This window comes from Taeniopygia guttata, chromosome 3 (genome assembly GCF_048771995.1).
Source record: "Taeniopygia guttata chromosome 3, bTaeGut7.mat, whole genome shotgun sequence".
Lineage (NCBI taxonomy): Eukaryota > Metazoa > Chordata > Aves > Passeriformes > Estrildidae > Taeniopygia > Taeniopygia guttata.
The window spans coordinates 31,188,410-31,215,114 of record NC_133027.1 but is presented as its reverse complement, the minus strand read 5'-3'; the positions used below and the strand labels follow the sequence as shown (position 1 = coordinate 31,215,114).

The 26,705-nt window shown below is 41.3% G+C and overlaps 1 protein-coding gene across 38 annotated transcripts in view; it reads right to left on the bottom strand.

The window, feature by feature from the left end:
* RIMS1 (regulating synaptic membrane exocytosis 1) overlaps nucleotides 1–26,705 on the bottom strand; it is a 364,651-nt gene that overhangs the window by 291,499 nt on the left and 46,447 nt on the right. For 9 of the 38 annotated variants that reach the window (XM_072926562.1, XM_032747824.3, XM_072926536.1 and 6 more), the window contains exon 1: nucleotides 7,541–8,056. The exons of 1 other annotated variant lie outside the window; for it this stretch is intronic. Coding sequence is in view for 32 of the 37 variants with exons in the window: in XM_032747824.3 (XP_032603715.1) it covers nucleotides 7,541–7,704 (164 nt within the window). In the remaining 5 variants the exon portion in view is untranslated. Of the gene's footprint in view, nucleotides 1–7,540; nucleotides 8,062–26,705 lie in introns of those variants that run through there. 28 more of the 38 variants (XM_072926561.1, XM_030267417.4, XM_072926537.1 and 25 more) reach the window with 9 other exon arrangements.

Genomic DNA, 26,705 nt, shown 5'->3' with positions numbered 1-26,705 from the left:
AAGAGTATTGACAAGTCTGAGAATTTCATATCTCTCTTAATGTTGCTCTCCCTCTGCTATCTTCCAGAAAAATAAACATCAGGATAGTACCCTCCCCCTCTAAGAAGAAGCCTCTTCTACATAATTCCTTTTAAGATAAGGTTTATAACAATTCTGTACTTTGAGAAGTTCCTGCCCAGAGATAATGCTCTTTCACAAAGTCTTTGTCTTCACCCTTCTGCAGGGCACAGATCATGCCCTGAATTTGAAGAATGACAAATTTCTTAGTTAGAAAGTATTATTGCAATGTCAGACAAAGCTGGCAATGAGGCTCCGGCAGAATCTTGCATCAAGGGAAGAATCATGTGGGAAGACACATGCGCAGAAATAACAACCTGTGCATTCCACTTAAACTGGGGCCAGAAAAGAGCTCTGGACAACAGTCTGCACCTCAGACATTCCAAAAGCTCAACATTTGTCGATCTGAAGCCTGTGTCTAAATGATGGTAGAAATGTTAATTTCTGTCTGTCATCCCCTATCACCTCCTGCTCTTTTGTAGCTTTTAAGAAATGCCTATCAATCTGCTATTGCCTGCTGACAGTCTCCTGCTCCTCCTCAGCAGTGAAATGGCTGCCCAGTAGATCAGTCAATGACTGTTTCATAATTGCCTTGCTAGTGGCTGTGTTAAATTCTGAATATGTTTCGACTCCTCAGTCTCCTTAGAAAACTCAGTTCACCCTTAAGTGAAAAAAATCACTATCAATTCTTTGAAATACCCTGAAAGGCATGAAAACACTCCTTGCAATGCTGAGGTCACCACAAGTTGTCTGCTTTATCAAAACACATTTATGGCTATACCTGCCCTCTCAGATTGATGAAAACCTGAAGCTTCAAACCTTATTAAATTCCTTCTGATGCTTCCATTGGCCAAAAGGCCACAACAGTTTCTGCACTGTTCAAATTCTCTCTCCTCCTCTCTGAGCAAAGACCTTGGGCAGGAAAGAGAAAAGGGTGAGGAGCAGTGACCAAGGCAATCCTTTCCCTGAGTGATTTGAGAACATGTTTTGATTGTAAGCCTAAAAACATCCAGCCTAAGTCTTGCACAAGGAGAAAAATCCCAGGGAGCCAACCAACTGGAAAGAAGCTCTGCAGAGAAGCAACTGAGAATTCCTGGTCAACACCAAGCTGAATGTGAGCCAGCAACACAAACTTGCAGCAAAGAAGGCCAATGGCATCCTGGACTGCACTGGAAAAGCATCAGCAGCAGACTGAAAGTGCTGATCTCTGCTCTCTGCCATGTTTAGATGATAAATCTACTGCTGGGCTCCTTGATATATGAAAGACATGCTGGAGCCAGTGCAGCAAGGAACCATAAATACAGAAAAGGGACAGGAGCACATCATGTGAGATAAGGCTGAGAAAGTGGGGACTGTTAAGCCTGAGGAAAGAAGACCCAAAAGGATTTTTGCATGTGTAAATTCCCTGTGGGGAGGACTAAAGCAGACAGAGCCAAACTCTTCCCAGAGTTGCACAGTGTCTGGACCAGAAGCAATGGACACAAACTGAAACACAGGAAGTTCCATCTGAATTATTACTGTGAGGGTAGCTGAACACTGGAAAAGACTGCCCAGAGAGGTTGTGGAGTCTCCATCCTTGAAGATATTCCAAAGCCACCTGCATTTGGTCCTGGGCTACCTGTTGCAGGTGGTCCTGCTCTGAGCAGGGGGTTGTACCAGACAATATCCAGAAGTAAAATAATTTCATCGTGGATTTGTACACTCAAGTGTCAGGATCAGAGATGGTATTGCCTGGAAGAGGTGTAAGGTAATATTTGAACAGTCTTTCTGGTGATTCAAGGAGCTTAAAATACCCATACACACAATAAGCAACCTACACTCTGCTCCCTGCACCACCATAGGGTCTGAAACATGGTGGTTCCAAACTGCTTTAAGCCTCCATTCCTCCTGCTCCATCGCAGAGAAAGTGAGATTCATGCAGCCATGGAAAGAATAAATAAGAGGGAGGTTGAATTAGAGGAGAGTCTTGGTATTGTTTATCTACTTCATCCTTTAATTCCTTGGTGCCAAATGTACAACCAGTTCCCAGAACTCTCAATTCCTCCACTGTTTCTCAGTGGAATTAAAGATAGGCTTTCGACCTTTCATCCTAAAGACAGCCTTCCTCAAGATGGCCCCTTCCCTCTCATTTTATTTCTGGAAAGTGGCCCAGTTTCAACAGAAAGGAGGAAGAATGATCCTACCTCTTCCTTCCCTGCTTTTTATAGAAGGGCAGTTATTATTGGGGACTTACAAAATACAGGCTGAGAAGGTCTTGGAACTGTACTTCCTCCTGTTGCCCATAAGTACTATACAAAATAAGGATGGCAGCAGCTGCCCCTTTGAGCAGTATTCAATGTTTTCTGACCATGTTAGGTGTGGTCCAAGTGCTAGAAAGGGAGAAGGAAAGACATTGTCTCCAGTAAAATGGTTGAGAGCACAAGCCTCCTGGTCATTGGTTAATCTCCAGTTACACAGAAGTGCAGGCTGAAAGCTTCCAGATGCCCCAAGGAAATTATAGAGAAGTTACTTTTTAAACCCTGAAACAGATATTCTCACCAGCTGCAAGTGACCAGGATTTAGCAGCCTTGAAATATGAGCAGCTGCAATATCCCTGTTGATTCTAGAGATCTGAGTTTTATTAAAATTATGCTTGTGTATCATACTAGGTGGTCAAAATAGGGTGTTAGCATTAATTTTTTCCCTAATTATTAGCTGCCATGAAAAATCCTGAGATAACTTTTAAGATGGGAGGGTTTCAAGTATATGCTACCTGTCTACTGAAGCTACTCAATTAGTGTTACAAAACTACAAAGCACCTCTGGTGTCTTAGTTAACTTTCCTAGTACTGCCACTACCTCAGCCAACAATCTCACAGCCTTCTTATGTCCCATAAGAAGCTTACTAAGAGCTTTTATCCCCACTTAAGTTTGCTCCAGCAAATTAATGCCATGGTAACTAGGAACCACTTCCTAATTACTGGCCAAAATTTGAACAGAACTGGAACTCAACTAGCTGTGTTCTCACCTACAATAATTTCCACTTTGTACTTGCCTAACCCAATGAGATAAAGCACACAAGTACATATGAAGCAAACTTCATCTTAAGTACACACATATATGCAATTCTTTGATTTCTCTATGATTGAAGTTTGCTGTACATAACTGTGTTTTTTTTCAGTTCAAGTCACCTTATACCCACAAGCAAAATAGCTGTCTCAGGCTACCTAGTGTTTAAATGTACACTCTAAATCTTTAAATTATTTTTTAGTTTCAATTTTACACACACACACATTTTTGCAAATGAAGGTTTCTTTCGATCTTCAGTCTCATTGAAAACTTACCCTTTCATGCTTCTTCAAAAATTTTTAGTCACATCAGTCACCTGTTGGGCAATATCTGGACTTCAGGCTAGACCTCAGCCACTCAATATGAAACTCTTCCCTTCCAGCTACAGGAGTATCTACCAAGTAAAACAGGAAAAAATGCCTCCAATGCGAATTAGTCTGCAGAGGAGGCCAGCTTACTACTGTTCTATGCAAACATTTATTCATACAAGAACAGAAAAAGATTGGATGTCTAAAGCCAAGTACTAATAAAAGAGATAATAAAGACTATAGTCTTCAGAGTTATGCACAAAATCTGGCAAAGTGAAACAGGGAAACAAGGAAACAACAGTGGATGAGAGTTGAGCATACCATGGTAAAGCCCCATCTACCCAACGGACTGGTCTCCACGCAGCTTTCAAAGGTGCGGCAAACAGGAAAGTGATGCTTTCCCAGCCACAGAGGAACAAAACACAAAGCTCTGAAGCTCCAAGATGAGACAGAGGACCTGCTTTCTACTCCCTGACTGTGAGACTGCACTAAAGAGGTTTCAGTTTCTGCTTAGTGCCTGGTGAGGATCAAAGTACTTATGAGGATTTGAGTCTTCAGTGCCATGCAACAGACTGGCACCACAGTTCATTGAATGAAGACATGGATATGGTCTCAGGAATACCTAGTGACACTGTCCCTGTTACAGAAAGAATGCAGAACTTGCCTTTGAATGTGAAGGCAATTTCAAGGCAAGCAGTTAATGGCAAAGTGTTCCTTAAGCCAAGGAACACCTGTTCATAAAACATGCAAAAGAAGGAACCTTCACAAAAGCCCAAACTCCTCAACACGTTAGTCCATGGTATTCAACAAGTCATAGGACAGCAAAGTGCTGCCCTTTGAAAAACACCACCCACAGCAGTGTGCAATCTGATATTAGAAGGGTGTGGGGATGACAAGGTCCCTGCCGCTGACCAGGTATGCCTAGAAAAAGAAACTCACTCTGGCCAGTATGAGATGTATATCTTTATCCTGGGGGCGTGACAAGCTCTGTTAGCCCCACACAGCAGACCAACAAACTGACAGATAGGGCAAGTTCCTGGAAAGCAGAGAGCAGGTGGTCTCAAATGGAAGGATGCATTTGAAAGGCTCCAGTGAAAACAGCTCAGTGTCCATAGTCCTGCGCCCTGTACCAGCGCCCTGCTCGTGGCTGGCATGCTGCAGTACGTGCTGATGTCAGCATGAACTGGCAGAGAGGGTTTACAAGGAGGCTTTTAGCTCAGAGTCAGAAACAGGGATCAGGAAAACAGAGAGGACAGGGACACTGCCTCTTTACGGATGACCCTAACTGCTTTCACTTCTCCTGAAATCCATATAGTCCACTCACACAAGCACTTCAAATTCCCCTGGATCCACAATTTTATGACCACTGTGTGAAGAATATAGTCATTTAACTAATATTTCTTCCTATGGTTTTCTGGTTATGAGGAGTGCTGGAAAGGGAAATTACAAGTACTGTTTTAGAAACTTTCATTTCTATCAGGACATCCAGAACAGGAGAGAAATGTTGCACCCTTTTTAGCCCTTATGATTCATGAGACAGCACATATCCGGCCTCTGATCAGCCCAGGATTGAAGGTAGCCTAGTTTGCAGCATTGATTCTCAGTTTCACTTTCAGGGAAAATTACAGATTTGCATGTGGGTGTTACAGATGGAAACATTTCTCCACCAGGTGGTTTTAATGAAAACTGGTGGCAGTTTTGTTGAGACACTTGGATAATCAGAAAATATTTTAACAAAGATAATAGGAAGGGGTAGTGATGATATCTGACTTTTATAATATAGCTGTGTCATCTGATAGCAGCACTGTGTATTTGTAACAACTCATTATAAAATTATGGAAGTAAATAAATATTTGCTGTGACTTGATTTTTACAAACTAAAAATATAGCTAAAGCAAGTATACAGGTTTGTAAGTTTTCCAATGTATTTTCCCTTAACTTCTGGCTTTTTAAATAAAGACAGAAATCTATTTGAAATCACAATTTCTCAGGCCAATGGAAAGACTGTTATTCTCATTATTTGAAAGAACTTTTGTAAGGAAACAAACTTTGAAATGGGTATCACATACCGTTTAAGATAATATAAAGTAATTTCTAGTTGAATTCGCAAAGCACCATGTTTGTCCTCTTCTAAAAATTACATTTGAAGTGTCCTAAGTTCCTTTATTGAAACTGCTGAAGATCCCATAATCTCATAGGAAAAGAAATATCAGTCCAGAATTCAGAAACACCAATGCAAAAGAAAAAAAAAAATAAAAAAAAAAAAATAAAAAAAAAATAAAATAAAAAGGGGGGAGCAAAAAAAGGAGGAAAATTTATTCTCCATCCAGTATTAACAAGAATAGCACAGAGAAAATATCATCTCTACAACCAGAAGTTAATTTTCACAGCGACTGTAAGATTTATAGTATTCCTCTACAACTTCATCACAAAACCAGTAATCTTCTTCACATAATAAAAGCTAAATATTTGTAGAGAAGTAGCTGTGCTGAAGGACAAGGAACAGAAGGATACATATAGTTTAGAGCCTTTGAGCTACTCCTTTATTTAATTTTTTTTCTGATGAATAGAAACTGAGGAGGAATCGTTCACTCACGTTTCCTCACAGTGACTAACACAATGCATTCTCACAGAACATTTCTCATTCCAATCACCCCACCTCCAAGGGTAGCCACACCCCAAGCACAATGAACTGCAAGAGCAAACTGAACTCTTCGTCTTGAACTGAGATCCGAGCATCACAGTGCTGGACAGCTCCCAGCCAGTACCGCGCTGGCAGCTGGGCCTCAGTACCCACCATTGCACGGATCTCTAGTAGCCCCTGTAAGAATTCAGAGTCAAGAACGAATAGGAAGGGACAGGGACAACAGTGTACTAAAACGCTGTCCCAGCTCCACCACGCACAGCGTACGGGGCTGAAGCCGGCAGCCTGCGGGGTTTGGTGCCGAGCCGTAGGGACGCGCTGGCACCTGCACGGCTCAAGCGGGTATTTCCGATGCAGCCTAAAGAAACACCCAGATCACGTCACACCTTCAGCGCATCCCTTCCGAGCACAGGTGCACGCAAGCAGGCGACAGTGAGGTAAGGATACACCTCCCGTGGCACGGAGGGTCTGCGTGGCGTCAGAGGCTTGCACTGCTCCAGCCGCCTCTCCCACCACCTCCCGCCCGCAGCGAACAGGCCTGACGGGCTGTCAGAAGAGGAGAAGCCGTGATTCTCCTCCACAGGCCACGACTCCAATCTGTTTGTTCTCATCACTCGCAGTAGGCGATTCAGAAACGTTACGTTCGAAGCCTCCGACTGACGGAGGAGGCTAAAAAATGCGATCACATGCGATGTTTGGCGGGGACGAGGGGGTGAGGGAAAAGGTTCAAAAGAGGCTGTGGGGATCTGGTTTCCAAACATGGCACCTACCCACACCCCGCGTTCCCCGCACCCCTCCCCGTGCCGCTGGCAGCGGGATAAATCCACTCCCCCGCCGTCCCGCCACCTCGCACGCACGCACGCCCGCCCGCTGGAATGAGCAGTGCGACTGATTCCATGTATTTCCTAATTGCGAACGCCCTGCTGCCCCACGGCGCGCTGCTGCCCGTGGCTGCCCGCCCTGCAGCCGGCGGCACGGGCGGAGCGGAGCGGGCCGGGGGTGTGCCGGGCGGGGGCAGCCGCCCCAGCCCCGCGGCGGGGCCGAGCCAGGCGGGGGCAGCACGGCAGCCACGGAGGCGCCCGCACGGAGGGAAACCCCACCCAGCGGCCCCTCCTGGCAGAGGCGGGGTTTTGGGGACCCCAAAGGAATCCCACCTCGCCCCTCGCCCCCGTGTCGGGGTTTCCGCCCGCCCTGTGCCGCCGGCTCCCTCGGGGCGGGGAGGGCCGCCGTCCCGCTCCGTCCCGCCATGCCGGGCTCCCCCAGCGGTGCCGTCTCGGGAGGAGCTGCCCGGGGTGGGGGAGGAGGAAGTTACGGGCCGGGAACGGAGCGGGACCGGGGCTCCGCGGCGCCAGCCCCGCCGAGCAGGGCGAAGCCGGCCGGCTCCGGGCACCGGCCGGCTCCCGCTGTGGCAGCGCCCGCTCCGCCCGCCGGCGATCGGTGCATGAATGAGTGCCTGAATGAATGAATGACTAGCGTCTGCTTACTTGAGCATGGCCTCTTCTTTTTCTTCCTCCTCTTTCTGCCGGTCCATCACTGCCATGATGATGTTCCTCTCCTCCTCTGTCAGGTGGCTCAGGTCGGGCAGCTCCTGCATCGGGGGAGGCACCGTGGGCGGGCGAGGGCCGCGGGGCCCCACCGAAGAAGACATTTTCCTTCTGCCTCTCCCTTACACCTTCTACCTTTGCACGGCGAACCCAGCCAGCCTCTCCTCCGCCCCCTTCACAGGGTAGTCCTCCGAGCAGCGGCAGCCGGCAGCTCTCTGGCAGCAGCGGAGGAGGCGGAGACCCAGCCTTTCATGGTTGCTTGCATCCACCCCGGCCCGGTGCTGCCGCTGCTGGCTCCCTTTGTTTCCGCGGCTTCGGGGAGCTCAGGGGCTGCCGCGCCGCCGCCCGCAGCCCATCCTCCCGGCGGTGGGCGTGCGGGGCGGGGGTGCGGTGGCGCGGAGGGCTCCGGATCGCCGCCGGCGGGCTGCGTGCGGGAGCGGGGGGGCGGTGCGCGCCGCCGGCCGGCCGGGAAGGGCGGGTGCTGCCGCCGCCGCCGCGATGCTCCGCCGCTGCGAGCCTGGCGCTGGAGGAGGGAGCGAACGAGAGAGGGAGGGAGGGGAGCTCGGTGCCGGTGAGGCGGAGTCCGAGGCGCGGCGCCGCTGCCTCTGCCCCTGTCCGCTCCGGGCACCCGGGGCGGCCGCGCCTCTCTCTCCCCGCCGCTCCCCGGGCTCGCCCGGCGGACACACGGCCGCGGCGCTGGCCTCGGCACCGCCGCCCTCTTCACGTCCTCCTCCGGGTTTCCTCACCGCAGGTGCTTGCCCGGGTTCCCGCCAGGGCTGCAGGCTCGCCTGAGGCAGGGCCACCCGTGGGAGTGTGCGGGTTTGCTGCGGGGCTGGCTGGGGCGCCGGGAAGCCTTGGGCTCCCAGTGCTGCCGACACTCCCTCGGGAGTGAGCCGTGCTCGCCCCAGCTGCAGCACCCTTGCCTTAAGCCAGCCCTGTCACCGCTCGACCGTCCCTTCCTTAGGAGTCCCACGCTTCAGCACTTAATACGCTTCTTAAACCCCGTTAGTGCTACCCATGCCATGGTCCACACACACCTCCCACGCAGGTGACAAGTGCTCTTTTGAATCAGACTAATTTTTTTACTGTGACCCACTAAAACTGTAAACGAAATACGTTAGAGTGCCGACTGCTCAACTGAGGGGTCAGTGCACAGTGAAATAAAACGTCATGTCCAGACAGAGATCGCTTCCCTGCCAATTACTGGTCTACTAGCTCTGAGTAACTTCATTTTGAGGAGCCGGTAATGAATGCAGCACCTTTTCTCTATAGATCATCTGCATATAACCCACTGGCCAAAAGCTCATGCCTCTAACTCTAAAGAGTCCTCTCCTCACACATGTGCCTGACAGTGAATGAAATAATTCAGGCTACTTAGAAATGCAAAGTTAAAATACAGAGAAAACTGCACTTTCAGGTAAAATGTGAGCTGTTACTAACAGACGCTGATACTTAAAACCTCTCAGTCGTGCTTCTGCAGAGGTCACAGCATGGAAACAGCTCTAGTTTCTAGAGAGATCATCTGATGAGCACAAACCAAAGGGAAAAAAAAAAATCTATGCTGGCAGTGTTCAATGCTTCTTTCTGCCAAATTTGCCAGGTTTGGAACAGGGAGAGGGACCAGATTTCTCCTAGCCACACTAATACCTCTTGCACAAATTCTGAAAGCCATGAACTTTCGTGACCCTTTGAATTTGAGGGGAATTACTGTGGCCAGCTGCCTGTGTTCCCCCAAGAGATTTTCTGCAGGGCACAATTTTGATAATACAAATTATAAAGAAAAAACATAATAAGGACTATGGTTACCACCAGAACTTTTGTAGAATAATGTTCAAGTTCAGTTCGGAAACTGAAGTTTTCCAGCATATGAAGGAAACAGAAACTTGAATGACCAACAGATGGCTCAGAAGAGATTACAGTGGTGTTAATAAGCAAAGCACTATGAAAGGCTGGTAAATATAATAATGTCACATTCAGTTTAAGACACAAACCCTCTACTAACTCGTGTGGTGATTTGTCCCAGGGCCTGGCCACGTTATTACTACTAGATGTAATCCTTCTAGCTAAGTACTAACAAATCAATAAAATCACTTCCCACCATCTGTGACCAGCAGGGAAGATAGCCTTCATGTAACAGGCTGGTGCTGAAGAATTTATCCATTCATTAACAACAGGCAGCCACTTCAAGGAAGCAATGGAAGCTTCCACTAAAGGAAGCAAGACTGAAAAAAATAAAATGATGAGAAGAAGGTGAGCAACCACCATATGTTCAGTATCAGAAATAACTAGACATAACGATCATGTTGTTATAGGTATACATAGGTATACTCAATCCTTCAGATAATACTCATTCCTTCAGATAACTTGGGAGGGTCCTGCATGTGCCAAGTAAAGGACATAGCTCAAGTAACTGCATTCACTAGAGCAGTGGCCTTATTGTTCAAGAATCACAGCCTTAACCACAACTAACCAAAATATAAAAGGTCTAAGACCATAAGATACAAGTGCCTCCAATATAATTTTATGAAGAAAATATTACATGAGGTGAAGTTATCCTACTCACCTTTCTGCTTATTAATTACTGACACAGTTATTTATATCTGTTCTGTATTTGTGTTAATTGCTTTATACTGGGTCAAGCACGTGAAATCTTACTGCTCTGTGGAAAATACAATATGAATACAAAGAGTATAGTTCTTATATATAGTTTCTTATAACTTAAAAGGGAAACCTGAAAACTCTTGCAGAATACAGGTTTCAAAAGTTATGGAAGTTGGAGTGTAGACTTGCACCAAGCCAATATTGTGACTAAAACTGTTTTGCTGAAAAGAACATAATCACAGAAACTTTCAAATTGGAAGGCACCACTGGATGACATCTGGTCCAGCCAACCTGGTCAAGCAGGGTCAGCTAGAGCAGGTTGCTAAGGACCACATCCAGATGGCCTTGAGTCTCTCCAAGGATGGGAACTCCACAGCCTCTCTGGGCTACCTGTGCCAGTGCTTAATCACCTGCATAGTAAAAAAAGTGTTTTCTTATGTTCAGACAAGACCCCCTGTATTTCAGTTTCTGCCCATTGCCACTTGCTGTATCACTGGGCACCACTGAAAAGAGCCTGACACAGTCTCGCTTACACCCTCCCATCAGATATTTACTCACATCTATAACATGCCTCTGTTACAAAAAGCCTTCCGTTCTCTAGGCTAACTAGTTCCATCTCTCAGCTTTTCCTCATATGACATGCTCCAATTCCTAAACTATCTTCCTTGCCCTTCACTTGACTAGCTGCTCTATGTCCATGTCTTTCTTGTGCCAGGGAGCGATAAACTAGAATTGTCACTCCAGATGTGGCTTTAACAGCATTGAGCAGATGGGAAGGTTCACCTCTCTTAGGCTTTTGGCACTGTTTTTCCTTACGTCTAAAAAGTCCTAGACACAGAAAATGATTTTGTATTATTTTGGCACAAAAGCAGTAGAATTTATTAGAGAGAAATAAAGAAGAAACCATAAAAGTCATCTCCTTTTTTGATAGGTTTGCATGAAGAGACTGAGCTCTTATTGACAGTATTTCCAACCTTTAGTGGTCATTTTCTGATTTGAACACATTTGTTCTGTAATGATGAAACATCTGACACAGTTATCCAATCAACAGTGTGTGGAAAGCCCAGTGTAGTTCAATATATTATATCCCAAAGTTGGAATGATACATGAGAGAGAATTTCATAGCCTGGTTAGTACGAGTTACCCTTGCCCAGAAACATCCAAAGTCTTGCCACTGACAGGCATTCTATTAAATAAATTTCTCTGAAGTCCTGTATAGAGCAGACTGCTTTGAAATCTAGAAATCGAATATCAATATGACTATTGTAACGTATCAGGTAAATTACTTTCCTAAACTTGAAAAGCCAATCATTATAATGGAATCCATGACCTTTTCTTCTCAGTTCATAACAACAAATGTTCACTTGTTGTCATGCACAGGGCATCATAACATATGCCTTATGCATGACAAATGTATATTTCTTTATGATTCTAGACCTCCCCTCAGTCTTAAGAACCTTCCTTCTCCCCCATATCTTCCTTTTGAACTGACCAAATGCCACATTCTAAATTTCTCAGTTCCATCAATACTCCCTTTTCACTAGCTGTAAGCAATCATGATTGTTTTCTTGCATGAGGCAAACTGAAAGAAGAAGCAAACTATTCAGAGGGTTTTCCTGTAGGTTCCTTCTCTAGAAGAGTGGTCCTCTTTCTCAGACTGATGGAAGACTGGGGATGTGAAAGCTGTGGAGGAGTTTTCAGTCTCAGTGGGTCTTCCATTTAAAGGACAGCCATGAAAGATTAAATATCCTGTAGTACCAAGGGCTCAAAGTAATTTCTCACAATATGTTAATCAAAGTGGAACATTGTGACTTCTCTCTCTCTCAAGAAGTAGAAGGATTTTAAAAATTCCAAAGACTGACCAAATCCAAAGTAAAATATATTTTATCAACATATCATAATTTTCAAGAGCAGGCATTTTTTGGCATCTGACTCATGACTTTTCATTTCTTTAAGTTTGGTGGCACCACAGTACTTTAAGAAAGAGAAAAGGGTCAGAGCTAGGCTTCGCATGAGAAGAAATGGAAACAGTCCTTTCCATGGCAGAGAGAAAACACCAGCCCAAAGGGATTTCATTTCAGGTAGGAATTTCAGGCCCTGTTCTTGGCAAGATCTGGTATTATCCATAATTTTATAATGAGTGTCAATATTCTGCTATGAACATTTTAAAAATCACCTCAGGCAGAAGTCTTGGGCTTTTCTAAAAATATATTTTATTTAGAACAAACAAACAAAAATCCAAACAAACAAACAAGCAAAAAATGCCCCAACCTCTAAATGACAAACAAGTAGTTCCATTGACAGCAAACCTTATAAAGCATGCTTTTTGATTACAGCTTTGGATTTTCTTGTGTCAAATAATGCAGCTGAATTCACACTTCTACCTGTTCTTTACTGGGCACACAAATCTGAGTCTCCCCTATCTGCCTGCTGATTTTTGTAAAATTTGCAGGAGCTCAGTGTTTTTAAACTTCTCCTTTTTTGTCAGACTTTTTTCAAATTGGTCAAGAGATTCAAATGTTATTGTGGCATACTGACAGAAAAGCAGTGTGATTGCATAGCTTGGTTTCCTTAAGAGAATATACTAGAGACCCTGTCCCACCCACACAGGTCTCTAATTATTCCCTTTGCTCTTCTCAATGCCCTCTGTTTAGCTGTGTATTTTTGGCATGACAGTTTCCAGAAAATCATCCCATGCTTCAGGTGCAGCTTGCCAAAAATGCATAAACAGGAACTGTCACCTTCCTCCTCCCCAACATGATGGTTCTGTATGTGCAGCTTCAAATCAGACTCTTTTAGTGCATTTGCAAACTCCTATCTGATTTGAATCCATTAGGAGCTGATTTTTATTTCAGTCAGATTACTTTGCAAATGTGTTTGTTAAATAATAATTTTTTAACTCAGAAATACTAACAAGGTTTTAAATTCAACATAGTTTTCCAAGATACTAAGATCAGTTTCCACTTTAACCCCTTAAACTGGAAGAAAGTGGAAAAGTGATATAACTGACACCACCCTCCATCCTAAAAGATCATCATCTGCATTTTGTTTCTCTTCAGTATCTATTGTGTAAAGCTGATAGTGTAGACAGAGTCAATCCCATTTAGTTCAGGGGAACTCTGCATATGAACATTGCATAGAAAGACCCTACATTTGTAATATCATTTTATATATTTCAGAAAGGCTGAAAAGTGTTAGAGCTCAGAGACAACAAACAGAAGTTCAGTACTTATAGTCAGCAATCTAGAAGTTGGGAAAGTTGAAAAATTTTCAATTCAAGCATTGAAATCATACAACATTTTCTGTAGTTGTGGCCTATATATTTTTGGAATAAGAATTTTATTGTTGCTTCAGTGTTTTTGGCAAACATGTCTAATAATATAATAATAATAATAATAATAATATTGTTAATAATAATAATAATAATAATAATAATAATAATAATAATAATAATAATGACTTTATTTCCAATCAAAGTATCTTAACATTATTTTTGCTCCAAAAGAGAATCTTCAATAAAACCTTAAATGTTTTATGCTATGACTGCAGTAGATCATGCAGTAAGGGTAAGACCTAAATTACCTAAATCACCAAATAAACAAAGTGCTTAAGTACAATGAGGTCTCTTGCTGTACATGTAGGCACAAGCCCTCCAGAAGCTGCCAGCAACTCACAAATACTATTGTTGAGAGAATACAAGAAACTCCTGCAGTTATATCCGCAGTAAACATCTGGCTCCCTATACAGGCTGTAAAGAAGCAGCAGGTAACAGGATTGCAGTGAGCAGACAATGGTGTCATTTTCCAAAGCTGTTCATACAGTGGAGGATGTGCTAGGGCACATTTAGTTGTACAATTGCAGCCTTATCATAATCTCATCCATCTCTATTCATAAATTGCAAGATACTTTAAAAGTCAGTGTTAGCACTAAAATGGGCACAAATGTCCTGATGGAACAGTTTGCCTTAAAAAGAAGGGGGGCAAAGTTTTTAGGAGAAAGTATCTTCAATTACCCCATGGATGGATATAATCAGAAGTGATGATCAAGCTTTAAGGTACCCAAGCCCTTTTACATTCAAAAAATACAGCAAAATTCATGTGAAGCAGAGCCTGAAAACAGTTGCTTTGAACTTAACTTCATTATTTTAATCAGCCAGACAACATGAGGAGAAAAAAGATTTTTTGAAATACGTGGAATAAAGAGGATATTTGTAAGAGGAGTAAAGCTTTTTTGGACAAGAGAAGGAAAGACAGACACAAAAATAATTATTACCTGTGAAAGAAGATGTCAGATGGGAGGCAAGAACAACCAAATATCATAAAACCAATATGCATACTGAGTTAATGACTTTAAACAAAATGTAGTTTCATCAAAATGAAGGCATTTGTTAGGAATGTGTCAGGATCAACGGCATTGTTAAACTGGAGAAAAAACACTTTGTTCCTGTGGTGCAGAACTTCTTAATTTTGATTCATTTTGTTTGAACTTTATACTATACTAAATTTTTGAAAGAACAATGACTGATGAAAAAGATGTGACATACATATTGTATATAAGTAGTCAAATACTTCAATTTAAGAGGCACAGCTGTATTACAGAGAAAGCATGAAAATCAAAGTTGTGATAATTCCCAAGCAACTTTTTGGCCAATGTTTGTTTTGCAAATAATTTTTTTCTGTTCTAATTCAATATCCTGGAAAAAAGAAAATAATCACATCAGAGATAACCCCATTCTCATCTAGTTGTACCATTTGAATAGCTGGGAAACTGAGGCAGGGATTGAGGAAGTGACATTATTCAAGTAATCAAATGAGTCACTAGAAATAAGAAGAAAATTGCAAAAGGTCACATCCAGTTCCTGTGGTCTTACTATTCATTTGCATTCCACATCCTAGGGTGCTCTTACAATCAAGCTGAATAATCTATGCAGTTGCTTCCCTTATTTTTTCTTCAGTTACTGTAATCTGAGTCACAACAAAGACTTGTAGTCCACCACCATACAGGGTAGAACATGGTGATTTAAAGTATTTGTTTCAATACTGATCTGTAAACCAGCTGTTTTCTTTTCTCATTTAAATATTTATTCTTTGTTACCAAAAAGCTGCTTATTATTTATGTGTTAAATGTCTTTTAGCTACTTATATAATCCTCTCTATGTATTCTAAATCTTTAGCTACGTACATATTTTTAATGCATAAGGAAGCACCAAAGTGTGAAGAGGGAGGAAATCCAGAACCATCACATCTAAATCAGTGTGTCCCCACCAAAAGCCTTGCCCTGAATAATCTTGTTTCAACATTCAAACAACACAATAGAACAGGTTTTGTAAGTTGCATGCCTCATAAATTAAAAACATAGGAAGAAGTTTGAAGTAAGTAATTCACTGATGCCTGGAGATTATGTTCCAAAAATTACTTCCCATTTGTCTCCAATAGTCATTTTGATGCCAAAGAATTACACTCACTGATAACTTTGCACATCCCTTTTAAAACCTGAAATGCTGAAAGCAAAGATGAAACTCAAGCTAGGTTTTTTCTTCTTCTCACAGTGTATGAAATTATATACTGAACTCCTAAAAAAGAGATCTGTGATGTCTCATCAGTACTTGAGATTCAACATGGAAAGGAATATCTATATAAGTGTAGTTTTATGTTTAATATAGAATGAGAATTATATACGTTGAAACTTTTTTTGTGGTGAAGGTATAATTAGAGAGGAGATTTTTGCAAGTAGCAAAATGTCTTCAGTTACAGTCAATATTGTTACCCTTTGGGCTAAAAATGAAATCAAAGTGCCAGAACAGAAGATTACCAGGATAAAGAAAATGGAGTAGAATTAATGATTTTGCAATGAAGGTGAAAGCATTCAGGTCTCAGCAGAGTAGTAGAGAAACAGTAGATGGAACTCAAATGTTGGTAATAGTAGAGTGAGAGTAGCAGGCTCCAGGGTCAAAACACAAGAGCATAAGCTCTGCTGCAGTCTGAAAGCAAAGGAATTGTACCAAAATTACTAATTACATGACTGAAGAGTTACCAATTTACAACTGGTTTAGTTCTTTATTTTTTCCTGATGGAAAAAAAATAGCCAGTGGCATGCTGTGATCCTGGTGTACAAAATACAGTGGGATGAAAGAGTATACTGTGTAATTGCTACAGTATAATTCTGTGTTCAGTTAGAGCTTAGAATCAGATTGAATTAACAAACTGACCACCTTAAAAGGTAGCACAGAAGCTGGCTTGAAGTGCTAGACCCAAAGAGGAAGGCTATAAAATGGGGTCAACACTATCAGCTTTCCAACCAAGAGTAGAGACAGGCTGAATTAAATTGTAAGAAGCCATCTGAACGTGAGCCAGTGTGTGCCCAGATGGCCAAGAAAGCCAGTGGTTCCTGGCCTGTATCAGCAATAGGATGGCCAACAGGACCACGGCAGTGATTGTCCCCCCTGTACTTGGCACTGTTGAGGCCACAGCTCGAGTCCTGTGTCCAGTTCTGAGCCCCTAACTGCAGGAAGAACATTGGAGCACTGGAGTGAATCCAGAGAGGAGCAATGGAGCTGGGGAAGTGTCTGGAGCACAAGTCCTGTGAGGAGCAGCTGAGGGAGCTGGGGCTGTTTAGCCTGGAGAAAAGGAGGCTCGGGGAGAAACCTCAACCTTTTCTACAACTGCCTGAAAGGAATAGCCGTGTGGGGGTCGGTCTCTTCTCCCAGGTAGCAGGATGAGATGAAAGGGCCTCAAGTTATGCAATGGGAGATTTAGATTGGACATTAGGAATCATTGAAAGGGTGGTCAGGCACTGGAACAAGCTGTCCAGGAAAGTGATGGAATCACCATTCTTGGAAGTGTTTAAAAGGTGTGTGGATGTGACACTTGGAGATACTGTTTAGTCATGTCCACAGAAATGCTGGGTTAACTGATGAATTCTGACAACCTTAGCAGTCTTTTACAATCTTAATAATTCTATGATTCTAAAGTCAGAAAGTTGGTAAGGACAAAAAGACATTTCAGTTATTGTGTAGAGAGAAACCTCATTCAGGGTCATATACTGTAGATGAAATTGTCAATGATTCTTTCCTGGATCATCTGGCTAGCAACCCCACAAGAGGAAATTAAGCCCTTGACAAGATAGTGACAAAGATCTGCTCCAAACTTTCTTCTGGAAGCACAGTTCTAAAGATAATTGTAACTCAGGTCCAGCATGCATGACAAAAAAGTAAAAGATAAAATCTTCACCACAATTGTGACATCCATTAGGCAATACATAATTAATTTACAGGTGGTTTAGAGGCTGGAGAACACCAGAGTGGAAGCACAGTAGCATTGCTTACTGTATGTTAGAAGAGGCTTGGTAACTGGCAGAAGGAAGATGAAATGGCTAAGCCACATTCTTGGAATTCAGAAAGCATAATTTTAAAATCTGAAGTTTTATTTTAAAAATAAAAAAGAAAAGGAGATAAATTTGGGTAGATGAAATGTGAAAATGTAATCAAGCATATCAAGAAAGAATCAGACTACATTCCGAAAATAGCTAAAATTAATACTACATTCTTCTCTTAGGTCATCAGGAGAAAAATATCTGGCAAACATTTTGTCGCACTTCCTTAACTGGAGTAGAAAAGGAGCAGTCAGAAGGGTAAGACCATGAAAATAAGCTAAATAGATCATTACCATCCAGATGTGTTACAACAGGCCTCATTTTTAAAGGGGAACTCATTGAACCATTTGTCTCAAAATTGAAGCCACTTTGGAAGGGATTATGATTCAAAGAAATACAATGAAAAGTAGCAAATACCAGGGCTGGATAGTATACTCCTAAAAACTTAAATAAGAAATAGATTAATTAGTAATGGCACTGTGTATTCATTCCATCCATACCCGCTGAAAAGAGAAAACATGGCTCTACCTTGTAATCCTTCTCTGATGTGACTAATAAGTATGAGGTTCTGGGTGATCCTGTTGATATAGTTCACTGGGATTTCCAAAAGACCTTGACAATATCCTTCAAGAATGGACACTCGATGGAACAATCATGATAGAAGATTGAAAATTCTGTCTTAAAGGCATAGGAACCTGTAATAATTTAGGTTTGAGTGGACTTCTGGAGATCATATTGTCCAACATCCTGCTCAAAGTAATGCCTGATAAGAGCTTAAAGAAGGTGTCTTGGGGTCATGAACAGTCAAAAATTGGATATTCTGAAGGCTAGAAATCCCACAAGCTCTTTGGGTGTCTTGGTGCACTGTGAAAAAAAGTCTTTCTTTTGTCTAATCAGAATTTCTCTTGAAGCAAGTAATGTCTGTCACCTCTTCTTTCCGTGTAAACGTATGAGTTCACCTCCTTGTTTTCTATAATCTCATCTTAAAACTCCAAACAAAGCAAGGAGATTTCCCTTTAGCCTTCTCTTCAAGCTGAACTACACAGCTATAAGCAAAATACAATAGGAACTAATAGCCAGAATTCTCAGTAAAAGACGAGAGTTGCACAGAACTTCGTGCTGAGATCCACAAAGCCCAAATGGCCTGGAAAAGAGGATGAGCAGTGAGACTCCAAAGCTTCTTGATGATACAGTTATCAATCTAATTGGAACTAAGGCTGAGCACACAACTGCTGAAATATGAGGCTTCATGACAGAGGAGTAAAATGGCTTCATGGCAGGGCAATGAAACACCTTGTGAAATGCTGTGGTGAAAAACAATCTTGGCTTCATATATCAAATAGTGGACTTTGACCTGACCATTACCACTCAGAAGTGAGAGTCTTCAAGGTTAGGATAAATAGTTCCAAGAAAGCACTATCTTGGTGCTCAGCAGCAATCAAAAAAATAAATCAAATGCTACAAACTGTTAGGAAAGTAGTAAAGAACAGGACAGAAAACACTGGATTAATGTATGCTTCTTGTACTTTGAATATTATCTGCAGTTTTGGTCTCCTCATTCAAAAAAGGACACATTAAAGTTTAAAAAAGATCCAGAGAAGGATATTTTTGACAATCAAATAGTAAAGAATGGCTTCTATACAATGAATGATTAGATGAGCTGGAATTCTGGGAAAAAAAAAAAAAAAAAAAAGGATGATTTGTGGGGATGTGACAGAGATCTACAAACTGCAAGTAGCATGATTGCAATGTATAGCAATGAACCACTCTATGTCCCTTCCAGAGACATTAGGAGTCATCAAATGAAGTTTGGGATGGTAGTTCTTCACACTTTGAGTCCTAGACCTGTGGAAATCCTTGCAGAACACATAGTAATGGAAGAAGTTTACGTAAGTTCAGGGCAAGAAGTACTTGGAAAAATTATTCATAAAGTGTTGCTAAACAAGCAAACTATAAAAGACTTGGGAAATCTAATTAAAATGGTAAGAAGCTGGAAGACTATTAAAGGTAAAAACCATATATACTTACATGGTTCTTATTCTTCTCTAAATGTGAACTTATGATCAGTTTTAGAGACAGACATTTGTTTTGAATGGCAGTTCTTATGTTCTTCCTACTTGGCTTTTTTTTTTCCTCAAATAATCATCCTCATAATCAGCCCCATATTTCATCTGGGTTATGCAGTTGCCCAGCTTGTCTTGCTCCAATACAATATCAGCTGACATGTAGCCTAGAGTCTAGTCCATTTTATTGCTTTCCAAAACAAAGAAATACATATTTTATCACAACATAACAACTTCTGCTCCAACCACAGAATAAAATAAACCCAAGTGATGTGTTTTCTAAGCACAGCCTGCTCCAGTATACACTCAGAACAAAGAGATGTTCAATATCTCATTAAACACAATGCTTAATATATCTTCTGTGTTGACAGGATGGGAAAAAAAAAAGCCTTTGTAAGACTGGAGATAGATGAGATTTCCTTATTTAAAAAAGCTCAAGCCAGTCCTGTAAAGGATGTTTGATAAATTTTTTATAGTGACCTGACCCAAGCCAGATGCTCTGAAGAAAACCCCAGAGAAAACTGCCAGCTGCTGCTGGTAGAAACTAACAAAATGGATGTCAGACTAAATAGCTCCTTATACTCTACAATGCAGAGTATAAAGACACATAGAGATCTTTGTCTTTTAACTGGTGGTACTACAGAACATAGATAGGCTGATGAGAGACTTGTATTAAAGGAAACCTTGGTCAACAAGGAGACAGCAAAAACAAATTTCAGTTCCTTGGAAAGGATTGTTGCTTGGCCTTCTTACTTTGTGTTAGGGAATCTATATGTTTTCCATTTTGATTTAAAAACCCACATTGTTTTCAATCTAGTGGCTGTGCCACAAAGGAAAAAATCAGGAAACCAGAAGTCAAAGCTATTAGACTTCAAAATAAAAGAACTCTTTTCTGAGAGGCAGAGATAGTTGTCAAAAGAGTGGTAAATCCATTTGTGTTGTGAGAGTAGACAGGATCAACTGTCCTTAGAGAATTTTCCTCAGACTCTGAAGCATCACAAACCAGAAGAGTATTGGTGATAATGAAGAGGCCCAAGGAAATCAGAGCTTACACTAAATCTGCCTCTGTATTAATAACTACCCACCACCATAACTTAATTTATGTAGCTGTACTGAAGCAAACCTGTAGAAGATATGTAATGTGTGGACATGGTGCATTGTAACTTACAGTCTTTTATGCAGTATACTGGTTTAAGTTATAATTCACATTAATAAAACGTATTTGCCTTTCAGGGAAGGGCAAGTATTGCATCTGCTACAACTCTACTTAACTATAAGAGTTTCTTTGAAATAGTTTTTTCACTTTATAGTAGTGCACCCTAGCAAGAGGAGTTCTCTGCTTAGCTGTTTCTGTAGAGGCAGCAGCTCTTACAGAGGTGCAGCTACTAAAGAGAGTATCCCCAGAGAGGCAGCACACCAGCTGAATGTCTTCAGGCATAGCCATGATTTAGCTCACATGTTTCTTGCACAGGCTCATGTCCTCAGACCACCCTGCTAAGTCGACTGACTTCCTGCAGTGTAATTATGGCCAAATCCTGGAACCACACCTGAAGTTCTGTGAAAGATCTTACCCTAGAAACTGCAAGTGGCAATTTTCAGATCAGTAGCTGAGTGGATATCTGGCAGCACAGTTTCCTCAGAGACATGGGGCTGGAATTGCAGGGATAGAGCCCCTTCACACCACCCTGAGAAAAAGTATGCTGCCAGAGAGTCATGGTAGCAAGTGCTTTTTGGGCACTCAGACTCCAACTGATGCACTGGCTTGCAGCTGGTGGGCCTACATAGGTCTGATTTGTTACTAATAGTGGCACAAACCCTGTAGAATTCAGCATTAATGAAAGTCTCTGCCCTGCAACAGCTGAACTACCACCTGAAGACAGGATGAATACTATATTGTTGAACCAACATCAAGATGTCTGTCTAGACTTCCTAGTGCTTTTTCCTCAGAGGTCAGAAACATGCTTCATTCTGACTCTTCTCTTCTTTGGCACTCTTTGAAGTGAAATACCCCTGGCATGCATTCCTTTAGGTTCAGAGATCTCATTGTTTTGTTTAGACCCTTACTTCATCTTGCCTCACCAAGACTCCATCTCTTCAGACCTCAGAAGCCTACTTTACCTGAAGCTTGAAACTGACTTAACAGCCTTGAGTATTGCCATTGAATCAAAGCTAGTGCCTCATCTCCCATGAACATTCAGAAGTTAATTTTTTCTCTGAAGAGTGGGACATTTAAGCACGCAGCCAGAGTGTACCAGGAGAGGGAGCATATCAAGAAACTGTATCTGCCAGCATGAGAGATGATAAGTCTCAGCCAAGGACTGATGCTAGTGTGGCAAATGAGAGTGTAAGGAGACGCTTTAAAGGAATTAATGAGGTGGCGTTGTAGCTATTTACAGCATTTTCCCTTGGTGTGAAGAGCAGGAGGGATTAGAAACCACAGGTGATGTTTAGGTTTTGTTTTTGTGGTTTGGGGTTTTTTTGTGTTTTGTTTTGTTTTTTTAATGTAATAGAAAGTGGCAATTGGCAAATTGATTGAAATGAGAAAAAAAAAGTCTGAGTCCTAGCACTGCTATTTGAAAGACATAACCTAGCATCTGTTGGAAGTTCCCAAGTGAAATGAAATGTTATTGATATGCCCCAAAATATTAAAAGGATCAATTTACATTATTTTGTTCTCCAGGAAATCTTTCTGTAGGTTAAAGTTTCACATAAGACAAGGTAACATGACAGCACACTTTTGGCTCCCAGCTACTTTTGTAGCCAGAAGTTACTAAGCCTCAGAGCTTTCTTTTAGCCCTTATTCTATGAGATGGCATTCACAGAGCCTATGGCCTGTAGATTGAGTGACCTAATAGAAAGATTTCCTCCCTTCCAAATGTTAGTAATAAGTAGGGCATCTTTGAGAACATATATTTGAACCTGTTTATTGAATATTTTTAAACATACTTGTCTTCTGAACTCTGAGTAAAGAGTTTGGAGGTACCAAAGATGAGGAAATCAATCTGTCTGGATATTTTAAACTAGTTGAATAATCAGCTTTCACTCTAGTAAAGAGAGTAATTAATGTATCATCATTGCTTATAGGCTGTCTGTTTTGCCAATTTTAAGTGGTTTCACTAAGTATTTAATGCGGCAAATATCAGTCCCTTTGGTATCTTAAGTATATAGAATCACTAAAAAAGCAAGTGAGAAGAGGCTTCAGGAAATCCATCTTACTGCCTAAAGTAGGGTCAATTATTCATTTATAGTCATCATTGCTGATAGACATTTGCCAATCCAGTTCCTCAGGACAGCTAAACTATTCCAGAGACTGGCTATCTTTACTCTCAGAAAGCTACACCTAATGTCAATTCTAAGTCTGCTGCAATCTTAGCCCATTTTTTCCTGGTTTGTACACAGATGGCATTCTCATCCTCTTTGCAGAGCTCTTAACACATCTGCAGTATTACATCTCTTCTCAGTATTCTCTTCTGCAGTGTCCCCATCCTGACAATTTCAGACTTCCAAACAACAAAACTCTTAGAATTAAATCAGATTTCTCAATTTCCCTTCTCTTTATTTCCTAAAACATGTAAATTTTATTTTTAAAGCTATCAGGAGGGAAGTAGCTACACAATCTTTTGAGTCACTTGAGAGAAAGGTGCAGGAAAGTCATGGGTAAATGAAACAGCCCACAACAACTGTACCTGTTCACTTTCTCATTTCACACTTCTTTGAATATAGCTACAGTACTCTAATATCATGATGGAATTTAAGCATACTTTGCTTTTGACAAGTGAGATCTTTGATTTTAGATCCTCTATTATAGTCTGATCTGTAATAGATCTGATCCTCTATACAGTCTGTGTTGGTGGAACTAAGACAATTCTAATAGGACCTCATGGAGATGTAATGATTTATCTGCATAGTCCATTTCAAAGTCTTTAGGTACGCTGATTTACAACTGAAGTAGCCTCACTGAATAAAGTATCCTTTAAGTATAATATTACAAGAATTACTATTATAACAATTTTTTATAAGTGTTACCTACAAAAATAGTGCATAAATATTTTTATATATATAAACCAAGGAATTATTTTTAAAAACTCAAGTGTTAGAATCATGCCTTTGAGGAACGACTGAGGGAGCTGGGGTTGTTTACCCTGGAGAGGAGACTCAGAGGTTACCTTGTCACTCTCTACAACTTCCTGAAAGGCGGTGATTGTAGTCAGGTGGGGCATCAGTCTCTTCCTTCAGGCAACAACTGTCAGAATGAGAAGACACAGTCTTAAGCTGTGTCAGGGGAAATAGAGGTTGGATATTAGGAAAAAGTTTTTCACAGAAGGAGCGATAAAATATTGGAATGGCCTGCCTGGGGAGGTGGTGGAGCCACCATCCCTGGATGTGTTCAAAAAAAGACTAGATATGGCATTTGGTGCCATGGTTTAGTTAAGGTGTTTAGGGCATGGGTTGGACTTGAAGATCTTGAAGGTCTCTTCCAACCTAGTCATTCTGTGATTTTGTGATTCTGTAATACAAAAGCAAAAATTAGATAGTTACAAATAGTCACTCAAAAGTAGGAAAGACTGGCATTCTGAATAGATACTTATTTCTCCTTATGACTACAAATGCAGCTTATTAGACCACGAGCCTGTTTTGCTGCTGCAGGTTACTGCTCTACTGCGGCACTATAAATGCAAAGGTCAGCAATTGCTAGGGCCCATTCAGTCTCTCTCCTCCATTTATACACTTGAAAGGGAAAAAGAAAAAAAAGGAAGAAAGATATTCTGTTTCTATTCTTGTTGAAGTTAACACAACAGTATCCTGCAGGCCGTAGGTGTTGCTATGAAAGTATTGCACAAGCTGGTCTGCCTCTTTTTACTGTACTAGCTCTCTGCCTTCTACCAGCTGAGAATGCCATGGAAACAGAGGTTGGGAAGCAAAAGCTGGTCAGGCTGGAGATTGAGGATTTTTTTTTTTTTTTTTGAGTACCAGTATCAAAGGAGACTTTCTTTGGAATTGCAGTGTGAAGCATTCTGCCCCATTTATAGTGATTTCCATGGCAATGACAACATTCCTACTGGACAAAGCAGGACAAAAAACCAATATGAAAAGGTAGGTACAGGAATTGTTTGACATGGTATCTCCTAAGCAGTACTTAAAAATCTGAGAGTATTTAGAAAAGTGAAGCATGCAGTTGCAAAAACATCTTCGAACGCAAGCAAATAAACTCAGTTTAACTTATTCAGTACTGGTGGACCCAGTGGAAGTTAATGAACAGTATGCATTAGGAAGGGTGAACACCAACAGTGAAAAAAAATGTGGAAAAAAGTCTGATTTTAATAGTGTTAGTTATATTTTAATTAATTATTTTTCTAATATATTAGCAAATATCTTGCAAAATAACATTGTCTTTCTAGTTGTCATGCTGTTACTACTTCTTATCTATGTCAATAAGCGCCTGACCTTAATGGTTGCAAATAAAGAAACTTATCTCAATGTATTTCAGAGCCCTGGAGTTGATAGGTCACAGTGAAGTTGCCCTGATTCAACCATTTGTCCTTATCAGGTGCCAAGGTGCACAGTTTTAACCTTTGACAAATGTGGGACAACACATCTTTAGTGTTGCAATTTGCAGGGAAAATTAATCAAACTCAAAGGAAAGATTTCTAAAATTGCTGTTCTGGGCCCCAGTGAGCTTCTTAGTGATTTCAGTGAAATTAAGCTCTTATGAGCCTACAAATCCAGGTCTTCAAATATGTACAGTTCCTGTAGAATTGCTACAGTTCAGCTTCCATTATATGACAAACAGCTCTGTTACTTGCTACTATGCAGCTTCAAAAAACATTAACCATCTCTAATAATCTTATTTGGAATAAAACAGAACAAAAACCCTAGGAAGACCTAATGATATGAGAAGACTAAACCCCTGCACTACAACAGACTGCTCTCAGGGGAGAGTGTATGGCTGATTTTGTACCAATTTAAACTTGCACAGATTGTCAAGGTTTTGTTGTGCCTGACATTGTCTTGACCTGGCGAACATACTGTCATTCACGCTTCAATATTAAATGAAAGTTTAAAGATAGTCATTATAGTTGAAATTTTTCTGTGGTATTTATAGATAAACATGCCATTAGTGATATTAGTGACATTTAATTATAATACTTGTGACCAAAAAATAAAATCTAGAACTACTTAGCTGTTCTTGTGTTTTAAGGTTATTTAGTTTCCATCTAATGAATTGTTTGTATTAAGCATATATTGGTGACCTAAAATAGACTGTTGATAAACAAGAAGACTTAAACTAGATAGCCCTTGGAGTTGCTTGCAGAGATCTAAGAACATAGATCTGAGAGCTGTGTAGAATAAGAATTTATAGCGTAAGAATTATTTTAGATAATCAACAGTGTTAACTCAATTAAAATGAGTAGCTACATAAAGAGAAACATCCAGTGGAAACCTGTAGGTGCTGCAGACTCTTGCATCAGCTTGACAGACATGATTAAAGGGCACATGGGACCTCAAGCAGAATATTCTCTGACATCTAATTGACATTAAATGAATTCATTTATAAATCTGAATTCTGCCCTTACTGGTATATTGGAACCTTTCCACTGCTTGTGAAAGACAGAAGATGGAATTTCACATTGATAATCCCAACACAAGCTTATGATTGGCACCTCTATTTGGCATTGTAAAATGGTTCCCAGAAGAGTAGGCCTGTTTATTTTGCTTGACATGCCAGAACATCCAAACAGTATAACCATGTCTGAAGTGTATTGGACCAGCATCATAATCTGTGCCTGTATTGATAAATTAGAATACCTCACAATTGGCGTTGACATTGGAGGTCAGTTGTCTCTATTTGCAACAAGGTTTTTGTCTACACCAGCTATCACCTCTGCCAAACAATTCCTTTTCATGGTTGAATACAAGCCAGTCAGTTCCTACAATGAACTTAAATAATCCAATGTTGGCCTGAAGGCTAAAACTGTTATTTAAAGTGTGAACTGAGCTAAAATTTTCCAGCTGGCCTGACCCAATACAGAACCTCTCCCTTTTCAACCTACTCGTATCAAGCAGATATA